General features: G+C 47.5%; 3 protein-coding genes across 13 annotated transcripts in view; 2 read left to right on the top strand and 1 right to left on the bottom strand.

Annotated features, from left to right (window-relative positions):
* The window catches only part of FLCN (folliculin), a 31,319-nt gene extending 30,805 nt beyond the window's left edge, over positions 1-514 (top strand). The window contains exon 14 of the transcript XR_013762835.1: positions 397-514. The gene's annotated coding sequence lies outside the window, so the exon portion shown is untranslated. The remainder of the gene's footprint in view (positions 1-396) is intronic.
* PLD6 (phospholipase D family member 6) lies at positions 74-12,343 on the top strand. Of its 2 annotated transcripts, XM_079133811.1 has the most exons (3): positions 74-682; positions 811-852; positions 3,733-12,343. In XM_079133811.1, the coding sequence occupies exons 1-3, from the start codon at positions 262-264 to the stop codon at positions 3,978-3,980; spliced, it is 711 nt and encodes a 236-aa protein (XP_078989937.1). In that variant the 5' UTR covers positions 74-261; the 3' UTR covers positions 3,981-12,343. The 2 variants fall into 2 exon arrangements, with proteins under 2 accessions (XP_078989937.1, XP_078989938.1); XM_079133812.1 differs by lacking the exon at positions 811-852.
* Positions 12,344-13,847: 1,504 nt separating this feature from the next.
* MPRIP (myosin phosphatase Rho interacting protein) overlaps positions 13,848-15,502 on the bottom strand; it is a 135,803-nt gene continuing 134,148 nt past the window's right edge. For all 10 annotated transcript variants that reach the window (XM_079133761.1, XM_079133762.1, XM_079133759.1 and 7 more), the window contains one exon: positions 13,848-14,623. In XM_079133761.1, the coding sequence (XP_078989887.1) occupies positions 14,552-14,623 (72 nt within the window). In that variant the 3' untranslated portion in view covers positions 13,848-14,551. The remainder of the gene's footprint in view (positions 14,624-15,502) is intronic.

The raw sequence follows: 15,502 nt of genomic DNA, 5'->3' as shown, positions 1-15,502 counted from the left end.
TTGTCAGGGTAGGGCGGGGGTCTGCTTGTCACGGAGATGAGTGTGGGGGGGGCGGCGGAGAGGGCAGGGAAGGACTGTCTCTGGCAGGCTCAGCGAGAGTGCAGCCCAGCATATGGTCAGTGGACCCAGCATTCCAGCCCGATGCACTCAGCCGTTGGGGGCGTGGCGAGGGCGTAGCTAGCACGTGGCGTGGCGTGCCAGGGCACGTGGTCTGGTGCGCAGGCGCGGTGCCCTCGAGTCTGGGGCCTCAGCAGCGGCGCCATGGAGCGGTTGCGCTGGCAGATGGTGGCTGTGGCGGCCGCAGGCTTCGCTCTGGCCCTGGAGGCTCTGCCCTGGCTGCTGCGCTGGCTACGGGCTGGGCGACCGCGGCGCGAAGTACTCTTCTTCCCGTCGCAGGTGACCTGCACGGAGGCCCTGCTGCAGGCCCCGGGCACGACGCCAGCCAGACCCCCCTCCGGCTGCCCGTGCAGCCTACCCCACTGCGAGAGCTCGCTGAGCCGTCTGCTGCGCGCGCTGCTGGCCGCCCGTGCCAGCCTCGAGCTCTGCCTCTTCGCATTCTCCAGCCCGCAGCTGGGACGCGCCGTCCAGCTGCTGCATCAGCGCGGGGTGCGAGTGCGGGTCATCACTGACTGCGACTACATGGCCCTCAACGGCTCGCAAATCGGCTTGCTGCGCAAGGCAGGTGAGCTAGGGAGACAGGGGGCCCATGCGGGGCGCCCAGATCAAGTAGCCAGTCGAGGCGGAAGCTTGGTGGGAGGGATTCATTTAATTCCCATGGTGGCCTTGAAAGGGCAGGATGGTTTTGCACAGAGAAAACGGACCTGCCGCGACCAAAGTCAAGCTACCTAGCAGGTGAGCTGTACCAGGATTCTTTGCAGAGCGGCCTTATACCCCGTGTCTGAATATGTTCTCAATGAGAGGAGGAATTCTGATGGGGATTTCTTAGGCTAGGTGTCTTGTCCCAGGACACCAAGTAACAGGTGGAGCCTCCAGGATTCCCGCTTATTCCCAGGCCCTGGGTTGCGCTGGGGGATATGAGGTGCCTGGGCACAGGTGGGATGGGTTGCCCTGGCCATTAGTTTTTGTGACTGTTGTAGTCCTAGATGAGGTTGACTCAACCTGACAGGACTCAGAATGAAAATCAAGGCTTAAAAACAATTCTGGCCATACCTGCAATCCCAGGGATTGGGGAGGCTGAGGCAGAAAGATCTCAAGTTCAAGACCAATCTCAGCGACTTAGACCTTTGCTCAAAGTGAAAAATAAAAAAGGCTGAGGTGTCGATTAGTGGTAGAGGCCCTTGGTTTCCATCCCAGTATGGCAAAACAGAAAAGCTCAACTTTCTATGCTTAACTCCTGGCAGCCTGCAGAGGCTCTGAGCCACTCTGTGGCTGTCAGGGTTTGGCTTCTACTCACAGGGAAACAGGCATTCACCTACAGCACTATTGAATCCCATTCTGGGTTCCAGAAATGCATAAAAATTACCTACTGAAAATGGAGCCAAAAATGTTTACTTGATGAGCTGTTGTTTCTTAGCTGCAAAGAATGGAAAAGACAGATGTGGCTGTCTGGACTGCTTCTCTCCCCAGCATGAGGATAAAATGAAATAGGCAGTATGAATGATCCGCATCCTCATCTGCCTTTGGAGAATGAGATCTGTTCTTTATCTACTTCAGTGTGGCAGTCTGGTGTGCTCTTGCTTCCTGTGCATTAGCACTGCACAGAGGGTAAGCCTTGGTGTCTTCCTGATCACTCAGGCACCCGGGAGAACCATGTCTGTGTGCATATCTGCCTGACTTAGTAATTCTTGTGGCCACTGTGACCAACATGGGACATGTCCAGGCTTGCAGTGGTCTTACTGCCCAGTTATTTCTGCACAGCCACAGGCTGCCTGCTGATCTGGGAAGCAGAGGAACCCTTCTGGGAGTCATTCTCAGTTTCCTCGCTCCAGGTGTGACCCTACCCAGTGCATCCCATCCACTGGGGCCAGAGTGGAGACTATTGTAAATATTGAGGACATTCCCATCTGTCTGTCAGTCTTAAGAGTTGGCCTCAGTCTGTAGGTTATTTCAGTGTGGGAACTGTGGATTCTTTCAGGCAAAATTTAAATTAAGCTAGCTTTTAGACATTGCAGAATCTCAGGTTTGGAAAGAACCAGAGTCACAGTGAAAGATTGGACTTCTGCTGATGGCTTCCCAGGCCACATCTGGGCTGAACTTGATCTAGGTTGTCCATCAGCATCCATCCATTCAGCAGATGCATTATGGGCCAGTATCTGCTAGGGTTGGGTCCAGGTGCTGGGACCACAGCTGACCAGGTCCCCATGGGGAAGCCCACTAAATCATGAATATTCAATTTAAGGAACTTACGAAGGGTCTGGAAGACTTCAGTGAGGGTGGAAAGGGGGTGGTCAGGACAGCTGCCCAGAGGCAATGAACTCAACAACCTGAGATAACACTCTGAGGGACAGGCCTTTGGTTGGAAGGAACAGCAGATGCAGTTGCCCTGAGCTGCTGAGGAAGAGGGAGGTCCTTTGTGGCTAAAATGGTGAAAGGTGTCAATGGGCTGGTGTTGTAGGACACCACTGTGTGAGGCAGGAAATGGCATGTGTGGACACTCAGGTTGTTCAGACAACTGTGAGGAGCAGGGGAGGTGGGTGGCAGGTGAATGGAGTGGGACCAAATGGAAGCTGGGCCCGTGGTAATGATGGAGTGTCCAAAAGGGTTGGAATTTAGATCCAATTTAGAGGGACGGGGTTTGCTGGTGGGTTGGTTACAGGGCACGAGGAAAAGAAGCATCAGATAGGATCCCTCATGAAGAGGGAGGCATGGGATGTGTAGCTGAATTTGAATTTCACATAAACAGTGAGTAATTTTTGGTGTATGTCCCAAGTGCTGTAGGGGACATATGAACTTTCCAAACTTACTCACTATTCACCTCAAACACCAGTTTGGACCGCCTGTGTTTTTATTTGGTAAATTTGGCCACCCCATTGCACAACCACCTGTTTTAAACTCTTTGTCTGGGTGTATTGCCCACAGTTTCACTCTGAGAGCAGATGGTGGTGGCAGGCAGCCTCCTGGGGGCTGGTACCCTGGAGAGTCAGACAGATGCAGCCCTTCACTCTGGAGAGTGGGAGAACTGGGATAGAAGATGAAGGAAACTGGTCACAGGTGTTGGTGAAGGAAGCAGGACAAGGTGGAGAAGGCACTGTGTCTTAGGGTCAGCTAGGCTGAGGGGTCTTCCTGTTTCAGGAAGAAATGCAGGATGCACCTGGGAAGTTTAGTCTGAAGTTGGCCAGGTAGGTGGGGCTTTCCTCCTGACTCCTGCCTCAGCCTCTGTCCTCAGCCATGGCAAAGCAGGAGTGGAAAGGAATGGTGAGGACAGCCATGGGTGCCCTGCACCCTTACCCAGAGCTTGACTGTAAAGAAACATGCTGGGCAGTGGTTTAGACCCCAGACCTAGCGAGGCTGGTGCAGGGTGGGTATAATCCCAGAGGAGAGTGGGTAGGGTCCTGTCACAGTGTCCCCACCTCCCATCCCTGCTGTTCCTCTCCTCAGGACCACTTGCTCCTTTGTGACTGGCCCTGCCCAGCTATAAGTCCTCTGGGTGACACACTTGCCCTCTCCCTGGGGTCTCCACACTGTCTTGGGTAGCCAAGGATGGCAACCCTGGGAAAGTACCTGGGGAGGGCTGTGCAGGATAGGAGAGTAGAGACTGCCTTTCCTCCACAGGTATCCAGGTACGGCATGACCAAGACCTGGGCTACATGCACCACAAGTTTGCCATTGTGGACAAGAAAGTGCTCATCACTGGCTCCCTCAACTGGACCACGCAAGCAATCCAGAACAATAGGGAAAATGTCCTGATCATGGAGGATGCGGAGTACGTGAAGCTGTTCCTTGAGGAATTCGAGCGGATCTGGGAAGAGTTTAACCCCACCAAGTACAGCTTTTTCCCACAAAAGAAGCGAAGTCGTTGAAGCTGTACCCATCGTTATCCTCAGAGCTTCAGGGGGCACATCCTGCACTGGAAAACCACCCCAACTCTGCAGAGAAGCAGAGTTTGCACTTCCTGGGCATCAAGCTGTGCTCTGAGATTTCCACCCAGAAAGTCACTTAGGTGAAACTCTTTTGCTGATTTACTAAACTGAGTTGAAGAATGTTGGGGTTAAGAAGGGAGATTTCTGTTTTATCAGGTCAGTGGCTTTAGACTTCACCCTTTCCCCATCTCCATAATAAACTCAGCCCTGGCTCCTTGCAGCCTGCTTTTGGGAGCTTTGACATATCCTGCTTTAGAACCCAGTTTTTCAGGCTATGTAGACAGGCACAGGGCCTCTGAACATCCCATGCCATCTTCTGTTTCTAGAAAGGTGTCTGCTTGGGCAGGCTTTGTCCAGGTCAGCCTCTTGGCCTGTCCCTGAAGATCTTCCTTCCCTCATCTGGACCTTTCCTAGCCAGCACAAGAATGCACCTGGCTTGCAGGGTGACAGGCTCTTCACACCTTGCTGTTCCAGCTCTCTGGTTAGAGGAAGTCAAGCTACTTTCCAGGGATGCCTCAGAGCTGGAGCTGCCAGAAAAGGCATGCCGTTCTCTTAGGTACCTACCTTCCAGGCATTGAGTGATGGTGTGGCTCTCTACAGCTAGCCTTCATTTTCCTGTGGTGCAGTGCTATGGTCTGCTGATGTGGGCTGCAGGTAGCCAGAAGCCATCTGTTTCTACATTGTGCTTATAATTTTTAACATCCTTATGTTCAAGATAATCTTGTGTGGTTAGGAGCAACCTCACCTGTAGCACTTGTGGACCCAGCAAATTCACTCCAGCTCATTGTAATGAATTGTGGGGTTCCTGACCACAAGCAGACTCCAGAAAAGCAGAGTCCTCTCCAGCTGCAGTACCCTGACTTCCATGTGTTTAGCTTGAGGCTTTGATGCACAGATAGTTAGGGAAACAGATTTTTCATATGCATTTGTGAAATGTTTCAGATGATTATTATTTGTTTTGGTAACATGTACCTTACATGCAAGTAGCCTGAATAATATCTGAAGCTACGATTTTGCTGTTGTTGGTGTTTGTGTGTGATAAGCTGGGTGACTGTTACAAGGACTGAGCAGATAGGGTCTCCCATCTATAGTAGCTCATGTTACTGTCAACACCTGGAGACTACTTAGTGCTGTGTATTTCCCCTTTTCTAAAATTACCTTTGATTTTGTGCTAGGCAAGTAAACTCGAAGTTAATTTTCTAAAAACTAATGGAGGCTATAAAATGTAATATACCCAGAAGTGGTTACATTAAGTGTTTTCTTTCCCAAGTTTGTGAACTCCCACGGTATGTTCTGGAAGGAGAACTGTTGTCACACAGTGTCTTCTGAGTGACACTGCTGTGGGACCCTGGGCTTCTGGCACTTTTGAATAAATATGTGCTGATGCTGGAACACAAATGCCGTGTGGCTTTGCCTTATCCTGCTGTGTTCAGACAGCAGCTATTTATTAAAACTTTTTTTTTTGCAGGGAATATATAGCTATTTAGACACTAGTGGTCAAGATAGAAGCCCCTCAAAAAGCAGCAAGACTGTGAGGTATTATTTGGGTACATCCTGGATATGAGTGTTTTCCAAAATCCTAGCTTCTTTTGATTCTATTTCTAGACCTACAAGACATGGCGATTCTTAGCCATTTCCTCTTCCCCTCAGCCTGATCTGTGACAGTGTGGAGGCATTCCGGGAGACCTTGGGTTCCACTGCGACTGCACCTTCTCTTCAGAGGGTAGACTGCTGTTCAGATGACTGCATGTGGCTATCAGGAATTGGATGCACAAAAGTAGCCTAGCTGAGATATCTGCAGGAGTGTCTGAAGATCTGCAAAATGATTTTATTTCATATATTTAATTTTACTTAATGCAATAATTATAATTTTCATCATATTAGCAAAAGGAAGTTGAACCTTACAGAAACATTGAGATACTAGCTAATTTTTTTGAAAAAAAGCTTTTGGTAAAATTAAATATCCCCTGTGGAAATATGGCATTAAAATTTCCCTCAAATATGGAGGCTGTGTCCTCTACCAAGGGGTATTTCCTCAGCTTTGGTACAGATGCCCATGAGTCCCAGGAGCATGAGGGCCACAGGTTCAGACCCAAAGCCCTGGGGATGATCATGACAGGCTGGCAGGTGCAGGTACATCCCTAAGACCTTAAGGTCCTTGAAGCCAAACTAGGCAAGCACTATCTCAGCTGACTGAGAAGATCTTTCAGGCAGCAGCAGTTGTTCAAAGTGCTAGTCCAGGAACAGGCAGGCAGGCTGAGGGGACCACCTACAACTGGTCTGGTTTCTATCTCAGCATCGGTGAAGAAGGTGATGTTAAACTCGGCACGAGAATAGAAGAGGCTGGGTGGGGAGTTGTGTAGTATATGTCACATGAGCCTCTCTCTACTGTCAAGACACTGTTTTCTTTCTAGAGAGATCTTAATAAATTCCCTAAGTAGGCTGGGCAGTTGTTAGTGAGAATCTGGGAAATATCACTGCCTTTCCCCAGCCCCATCATCAGCTTAGTGGTTAGATGTGTGATCCCCATGTGATAAATTTTGTGTATGGTGTGAGGTAGGGGTCTGACTTCAGTCCTTGCCTATGGATACCTACTCATCCTGGCAGCATTTCTTGGCATGCTTCTTTACCCAGTGGATGGTATTGACACCGTAGTTTAAAGTCAATTGGCCATAAGTTTAAAGGCCTATTTGTGAACTCTCAATTCTGTTCCATTGATTTTTATACCTATTCTAATGCCAGTTCCCTATGTTTTGATTATTGAAGCTTTGTAGTAAGTTTTGAAACTTGGTGGTATGAGCCCTCTTTGTTCTTTCCCAGCATTAGATATTCTGGGTTCCTTTCATTTCCGTATGAATTTTAAGATTAGCTGATAAATTGCTGCAAAAGAAAGGGTAGGATTTTGGTAGTAATGCATTGTAACTGTAGATCAAGTTGGGGAGTGTTGCCATCTTAAGTCTTCCAATCCATGAACATGGGATGTTTACCCATTTATTAAATCTTTTCTTTATTTTGATGTTTGTTGTTTGCAGTGTACAAGTCTTATACTTCTTTCTAAAAAGTTTAGTTTTTCATGTTACTGCAGACAGAATTGCTTAATTTCAGATTTAGATTGTTCATAAATGGTGTGTTTTACTCACTGATTTTTGTATATAAACTTGCTGAATTTACTAGTTCTAACACTTTTTTAATGGATTCCTTACAATTTCCTACATACAAGGTCATCCCATTTGCAAATAGAAATAATTTTTCTTCTTCCAAGTCCGATGCCTTCTTTTTTATTTTTCTCCAGTTGTTCTGGCTAGAATCCCCTGCACAATGTTGAATAGAGGTTTTGAGAATAGATATTCTTGTCTTGATCCTTACCTTGGGGGAATAGCTTCACACAGGCCTTTATCATATTGAGGAAGTTTTTGTCTATTCCCTGTTGAGATTCCCCCCCCCCCAAATCATGAAAGAGTGGATTTGCAGATGTCAATGGGTTTTAAATTGTATTTACATAGTTAAAAAAAAATAGCCTATGATGCTGGGCATACTGGCGTATTTGTGTAATCCCAGTGACTCAGAGGCTGAGGCGGGAAGATCACAAATTCAAAGCCAACCTCAGCAACTTAGTGAGACCCTGTCTCAGAAAAAGGGCTGGGGATGTAACTTAGTGGTAGAGGGCCCTGGGGTTCAATCCTTGGTAGCCACCCCCTGCAAAAATGTGTTAAAACTACAGAACACTATTCTTAGACCAGTGTCCAAAAACTTTGTTGTGTACATTTGAATGTAGTATTTTTTTAAATAAGCAAAAAATAATTTAAAAATCCTAAAACAACTGGGATAACCCTCTAGAACATTTTACATCTGTATTTAACTTTTTGTTTTGCTGAGTTTTATACATTCCTTAAGTTGACTTTTAACTGATAGTCTAAAGCCTGAAATAATATTGCAAAACAATTTGGTTCCTTTTAAATTTGCTATTCAGCAGAACTTTTAAAAAATGAAATAGAAGAGAAAAATCAGTTTATTATGGTAAAGTAGCATTTTTTTGTTAAATTTTGGGGGTGTGTTTTGGATCATGATGTAGAATGTATTTTTTAAAAAACAGAAGGTATATTTACATTGGAAATGATTAAACAGTATGGGCAGGGTGCTGGGTAGCATGCCTGCAATCCCAGTGACTCCCAGTGAGGCTAAGGCAAGAGGACTGTAAGTTCCAGGCCTGCCTCAGCAACTCAGCAAGACCATCCCCCCAAAAAGTGAGGAGAGGTTAGGGATTAACTCAGTGGTAAAATGCTTTGAGTTCAATCCCCAGTACCCAAATAAATAAAGAAATAAAAATTAAAAAATGGTACAGTATGGGAGAATGATGGGACCATGATTACTAAAGGCATCATAATAAATATTTTTTTAGACCAGGAAGCCTTCTGTGAGGCAATGTGCCTTAACTAGATTATGGATGTAAAATATTTTTTCTTATGGTTTGTGTGTGAACATGTAAAATCTGGATTTTTATGTGAAATCTCCTAATTTTAAAATACTGAAAACTAATCCAAAACTTTGAAAAAAGTTTTTGAAAAAGCAGGCTATGAAACTTAAAACTTGGGCAGGGATAGTGGCTCAGTGGTGTAGTGCCATGTGAGTTTGATCCTCAGCACCACATAAAAAATAAAATAGTAAAAAAAAAAAAAAAAAAAAATACACACACACACTTATTTATTTTAAAAATAAATACTCAAAAAACCAAAAGCTTAAAATCTAACCCACTTTAGGAGGACAGGATGCTGACCGATTTGTGGCTTAATACCTAAACACATTTGCATTTGCCTCTGCATGAATCAACACCGCATCACACAGCATGCAAAGGGTGATGCAAAAATAGTTTATTATGATATAGTTCATGTAAAGTTAGGTAGTATTTACAAAATAAAAATGGTCAGCTACATCCATGGGAATCTAGCATGTCACACAAAGGAATAAATATTTTGACAAAGTAACACTTCAGTTAGTAAACACATAATCACAAACTCTAAGGAAAAAAAAAAGTCTGAAACTGACCACCAAATCCAATTGTGTGGGGAGAGAGGCAGACTTAGCTCAGTGCAAGACAAACTCTGGTGGGAAGCAGCCACCCTGGGTTTCCTGCTCCAGGAGGCCGGAGCTGGCCCTGGAGGGCTGTTCCCATGATCATCCTGGTTCATGGGCCTTGGCTTTTCTTCTGCATGTCATTTTTAGTCTGGCGAGCATGATCATTTACTATTAGAAATTGAATAGCAGTTAAAGTGACACATGCCTGTTTTTTGAACATTCATCATGTGACTGCTGAAATAATGAACTGTGGCAGAAGTGGTTCTGTGGCTTCTTTCCAGACTTGTCACAGCAGACAGAAATTGCCTGTGTTTTTACATTGTGTCCCATCCCCAGCAGTTCGGCAGGGCAGTTTTGTCTTTGACAGCTGACCTGAGACATGCATTCTGGTAGAAGGGGATATTTGTGAGAAAGATTATTAACTCTTTTAATTGTTGAGGAGCCGCTTGGATATGTTACAGCATTTCATACACACTACCTTAGGAAAACCACATGAATTAATAATTATCACTTAATTGTTTTGAATCCTAACATTATCAGTAGATAAGTCAATAGTAAAGGTAACTAAATCCTTTAAAGTCCATTTTAATTGAGGTTTTGTGATAGAAACATTAACACAATAGTGAATTTAGTGTTCTTTACAATCTAGTCCTAGCTAAAATAAAACTAAACAAGTGATAAAACTTCTAAAGGGGAAAAGAGCCGAGAGTGTGCTGACCATAGCAGGCTCAGGGGCCCACATGTATCCGATGACAACTCCATTTCCTTATGGTGAATTTGAACTGCACACTGGGGAAGGCCCCACCCCTCATGGAAGCTGCCACCAGAGCTCACTGCTGTGAACCACAGGACACTAGCATCTTCCAGTTCTGGATTGTCCAATCACAGCCCTCCTGTGAATGTTTTCTTACCAATTTCACAGAAATACATATTGTAAGATAAGATGCATTCCAAGCTTTATGACCTCCATGGAGTTACACAACCAGGTAGCTGGGGATCCAGATGGCTCAGCTGCTCTGTGCACAGCTGAGCCTTGTGAACAGCCCTGGACACTGTCAGAACCAGGCATGGAGATCTGGCAGCCAGCAAGCCTTCAGCCTCACCTCCCACAAAGGTCAGGTCTGGAATTATTAAATAGACTGGTCAAGACAGCCACCATTTTCCTTTATCCTCCAGAACTCTGAATGGTTCTACCAAAGTGTTACAGAATGCTTACAGCGACAGACGAGGTGTGGGCCATCTTTCAGATACTGTACACATTCTCTAAAACCATCTGCTAAATGACCCAGCCTTCTAAAAAGATACAGTAATCACCAAATCTTGTTCTTAGGATGTTGGATAGGGTTCAACGCTGTGCCAAAGCTGCCCTCCTCCCCATCTTAAAGAGGGATATCTACAGAAGCCTTTCAAAATGCCATACACTTTGTCACAAAAGTCCCAGTAATATTTACACTGCTTGCTCTGGATAATATACAGGAAATTTTGAAGGAAATAAACACTGCCAGCAGGGCACATCGGGCATGTGTCAGCTTTCACAGTGTAGCACTGCAGTGCTGCCCTCAAGTACCTAAGGCCCGTAACCCTCCATGTGTTAAGCTGGGCAGCAGCTTGTCCCACCACTAGGCAGTCTACTAACTCCACTGCCCTGTTAACTCTTTTGTAGACAAGCACACCTGAGACTTCTCACAGGAACTCAGGGTGCAGGGCTGCAGATGCGCTTCCCATGTTGGCTTATGTCCTCTTCCTGCCAAGCCTGGCACCACCATTGTTACCAAGCAGCTGCACCCTGCTGGCATGTGGCTTTCACTGGATGTTCACACGGAGGCACAGCAGTGGGGATCCCAGAGCATGCATGGGGCTCAGGGTTGCTTAGCCAGCCCTGGTCTTCAGGAACCAGGGGGACAGATGGAGTTGAGGAAAAAGACTGCTTGTTGGTATGGGGGATGTGCCTGCCGGAACCCCATACCCCTAACCTGCTTGGGTGGTCCTGGTCAAGGACCCTGCAGATGCAGCAGGCCATGTGTTAGTTACCAACTGTGCACGCCCAGGCATTTGTGATGAAAAGGGTCATGTTCAATTCTAGGCATGTTTCCATGTGGGTAAGTCAGTGCCCCATCTGCCTCTGTAGGGAATTAAATGGTAAATGTATTTCCATATAAAATTTTTTGAAGCCATCAACTTTGCTTCCTGACCTGACCAACTCTCAGGATTACTTCCGGGCATGTTCTCAGGTTTGGTTTTATTTTTTTTACAAATGTGATCACGTCTCCTGAGTTTGGTCCACAGGAGCTTTCAGCAAGTGAACAGCTGGATCTGAGGCCAGTGTGTAAGCAGATTTTTGCCACACCTGTGCCTCTGTTGCCCAGTGTGTGTTCTGTGCTCTCTGAGCTCTTCTGCCTTATCTTGCTGCCTCTGGGGAGGAGCCACTCTGACGTCAGCTCTGGCTCAAAAAACCCACATTCCCAATGTACTCCCCACAACCCAGGATGTTTCCACTTCACCCAAGCCCCAGGCCTTCTCTGGATTCTCGGCAGCAGAGGCTTGAGCTGTGGCCTCAACTGGCAGGCATCTTTGCCCCAGGGAGGCTGCATCCAACGGCCCTCTCAGCACCATTGTCCCCCTGCTCAGGTGCTGGGCACCACAGTTGACAACCTGACCAGCAGGAAATGACTCTCCTGTTTATGGGTGGGCACATATGGTGTAGTTCATGCAGATGTTCATGAAAGTTGTCTCAGAAGTCAAATGACTTCCCCATTAAGTACTTGACATGGCTTGCTTGCAGGTGTGAGCAGATCACAAGTGAACATTTATAGGAAACTAATCCTCACAGCCAAGCAGGCAGAGCTTGCTATTTCTTGTTTGTGCTGGTAGCAACCTAAGACTCCAAGTCACAACAAAACAACACAGCCCCTGCCACCTGCAGCAGCCCCGAAGACAATGCCTGTGCCCACTTCACCTCTACATCCTGACGCTGCTCTTGAATGCACACGCCCGTAGCAGTGCAAGCAAAGACCAGCACAGGGGGACTCCCTGCACAGACAGGCAAATGCCAGCACCAGACCCCTGGGGCCCCAGGAGGCATTCTGCTCTTGGGAAACACTGGTGGCACAGGAAGAACATCTGTCTTAATTCTCCTCGTTTGGTTCACTTCAGTAGGACACGCAGACTTAACCAACCCAGGCAGCAGTGTGGCAGTGGTCAGGTGCAGGGCCATCGTCTGTCCCTTTTTTCTGCTGGTCCAGTTCCTTGGTGATACCCACATACCAAACTAGCCCTGGGGCAGGGAGTCCTGTTGTCTTGGGGGTGAATATGGAGCCTTTGCCAAAAGGCTGCAGTGACAGGAGTACAGATGCCCAGCTGCCTTCTGGCCCTCGCCTCTAACCCCCAGTGCTGTACTCAGGTTCTTTCCTAGGATTCCTGAGGTCCAGCCTCAAGGGATATAAATAAGTTTTAAAAACAAATAAAATTGAGCTGTGGGCCAACCTGCTTTTATTCAAAGCACTGTGCGGTCTGAAGGCAGACAGCCTGGCTCCATGCAGCACCACAGGGAGTCGGGGAGGCAGGAAGGTGCCTGCAGCAGGGCCAGAGGGTCCCCAGGGGCCACAGGGATGGTCACAAAGGAACCACAGTAGAGCAGAAGGGCAGTAGCCCTCAGAGAATGAGGTGAAAACACAGTGCCCAGAGACCAGGCACAGTATGTCCCATCAGTGTCCTAGTGGACAGCTGTACCTGTGTTCTTTCTGCACATTCCCATTCTGAGCATGATGCAGACAGGTCACGGCAATTTTTCAGGTGCTGCCAATCTGGGGGTTTCTGATAAATTGGTTTTAAACAGTTCTAATTTGCTTTTGCTGTTGAGAACATGGGTTACAGGTGTGGATGAGGCCTCACCCAAGCTGGTGAAAGGGGAGGCTTAGGACCTGTGTGGAGTGTGCACTAGGTGAGTTGCAAACCACCCCACTCTGGGCCTTCATCCTGTTACCAGGGCGGGTCAGATGGCCTGGAGGAGCTTGTCCATTAACTAATACAGAAACTGAGCAAGGCGATTTCTACATTTAATCCCAAAGTATTTATCTACCTTAGACCTTCCAACCACCTCAAGCATTAGCACAAACTGAAAGCTCCTGCAGTGGAGCCAGTGGATGGGGGTATGGTGGGAGGAAGCGGGGCAGATGGTAGGGGTCTTCCAGACACAAGATCTCTGATTCTCCTGCTTCACTCCTGTGTGCTGGGGGCTTCTTATATGGTATAAGTTAATGGAATTAATGGTTGCCACAGGAACAGAATAGAAACCCCAATGTGAGAGATTTTCAGAAAGTGCTGCAGAATGTTCTGGACAGTTAAAAAGGTCTTGTCAGACTCAGAAAAGCAGACTTGATAGCACAAGTTCACCGCAACCACACTCTTCTTCAAGAGGCAGGCGCTGCAAGGGAACTCCCCAGAGCTCAGGTCCTGCTGGCCTGTTCTCGTCATTCTGACATCCTCCGCGCTTTCCTCTCGACTTAACACAGGGGCCTCCTCCTCAGCCTTTGCAAAAGCAACATGACAGTTTCTTTTCAGGAATATTTTCAAAAAGTGAGCAACTTTTTTCCCTTTGGATGACTCCCTGAGGGAGTCCATCACTTTAGTCTGAAGCCCCAGGTAGCAGGCCACCAATCCCAGCAGTTAGGAAAAGATCAGGGTTACTGCAGAGCAAGGGAGGAACGAGTGGAGGAAGGAATGAGAGGGGCCGGGGATTTTGTGCAAGATTTAATAAAAAACAAACAAAAATAGGAATGGTTGCTTTCAACATTTTCCAGGTTGTGAAAAGGTTTGCCAGAATTATCTGAGGCGTGGTTCTAAGCTGCATTAGTGGAACAAATACAAAATGCTGTCCTCCTCCCAGGCCAAAAGGCAGCGCATGCAGGCTGCACACCCCACCCCAGGGCCACCTCCTCCAGCAACCAGACAGGTGAGGCATCTGTGCTGTGGTCTAGCCCAAACCTGACGATTCAGGTGGCTCTTCTCTGACCAATAGGATTCTGTCCACCTGGTGGTGCCCGGCCAGCGTGCAGCAGAGCTGGAATGGCAGCCAGGTCCGCACCCCTGCACTCTGAGACAGGGCTAGCTTATCAACAGGCCGCTGAGCCTTAATACTGACAGTGAGTGCGGTGGGACCGTGGGAGGGCGTTCTACTCAGATGCTGTGGGGACAGCCCTCCCTACCCCACTGCTTGAGCTTCACTAATTTAAAAATACCATGGAAAAAAAGCTGTGATAGAGACAAGAAGTCAGAGTCAACATGGCAGGGAATGGTGCGAACAACCCACACACCAGTCTCTCATGCATCCATACCCAAGTAATGATGACAGTAAAACAAACAAAAGTACAGACAAGAAGCTGCTTGGGTTGTGCTGCCGCCAGCTGGGAAGGGTGCGTGTCAAGTTGCATGGGACACAGCTAGTCTTTCTTCAAGTCCCTGGATTCAAAGAGCTTCAGCCGCTCCTGCACCGTCAGGCCTTCCTTCAGACTCTGGGTGGAGGCAGACAGGGGGAAAGAAACACTGTGTTAAATGGCGGCACACACCAGGCATACACTGAGGCTGGGGCTTCAGTCAGAGGGTGCAGATGCGGAGACAGAAGGTGAGGGGTGGGCTCCTGAGATTAGTGGGCATGCTGGGACAAGACACAGCCCCTGTGGGATGGTGTTATTGGTGGAATATGCTTTCCCCTGCAGAAACTTACGTGAATGGGGCGGGGGGGGGGGGAGAGAAACAAGACCGCATGTTTCAGTAACTTGATTCTGGGCTTAGGGCTCTTAAGACAAGCAGTGACCAGAATGACCCAGCTAGGGGGAATGTGCTATGAACCAGTTAACTGCCCAGCCATGCCCCTTCCCGTATGTGCTTCTGTGCACGTCTGTTCCTTTGTGCTTATGGTTCTGATAATCTTGGGATGCGTGCCCTGCTCTCCTGGTGCATCCTGCTTGGCACCTGCTGCTGTAGACACACTTTGGGCATTTCCCAAGCAGAAGCCTGGGGGTGGATCACCAGGTGTTGCAACTTTTAAGAACACACCAACACAGCTGAGAGTTTCCAGAACGTAGAACCTATATTCTGTTCCCATGGGATCTTGATAGAGTGTCCTGAGTATGGATATTTTCCTAATTGGGGGACAGACTATTTCCCACTTCACTCAGACTTTTCTTAAAGATTTCATAGGATGAGAAAAGAAACACCACTTATCAGAATGACTGTAAACAAACATCACAATGTCCTGTTGGATGGCTGGACCTTGGTTCCGCAGTTGCCAAATCTCCCCTTCACAACCAGCGTCAGTGGTAGGCTCAGCCCTGCCTGATTCTGCAGGGCTCATTTAATATAGCTGGAGGGGCACAGGCTGTACTACCAGG

The sequence above is a fragment of the Sciurus vulgaris genome, assembly GCF_902686455.1.
Source record: "Sciurus vulgaris genome assembly, chromosome: 3".
In the NCBI taxonomy this organism is placed as follows: domain Eukaryota; kingdom Metazoa; phylum Chordata; class Mammalia; order Rodentia; family Sciuridae; genus Sciurus; species Sciurus vulgaris.
The sequence above is the reverse complement of the archived record's forward strand: the minus strand, read 5'-3'. Positions and strand labels throughout refer to the sequence as shown.

Bases quoted from the DNA above. Each gene is read 5' to 3' on its own strand.
- PLD6 (XM_079133811.1), top strand. From the start codon at position 262: ATGGAGCGGTTGCGCTGGCAGATGGTGGCTGTGGCGGCCGCAGGCTTC. The intron at 683-810 runs GTGAGCTAGGGA...GGTTTTGCACAG, and splicing joins CGGCTTGCTGCGCAAGGCAG to AGAAAACGGACCTGCCGCGA. The intron at 853-3,732 runs GTGAGCTGTACC...TTTCCTCCACAG, and splicing joins AAAGTCAAGCTACCTAGCAG to GTATCCAGGTACGGCATGAC.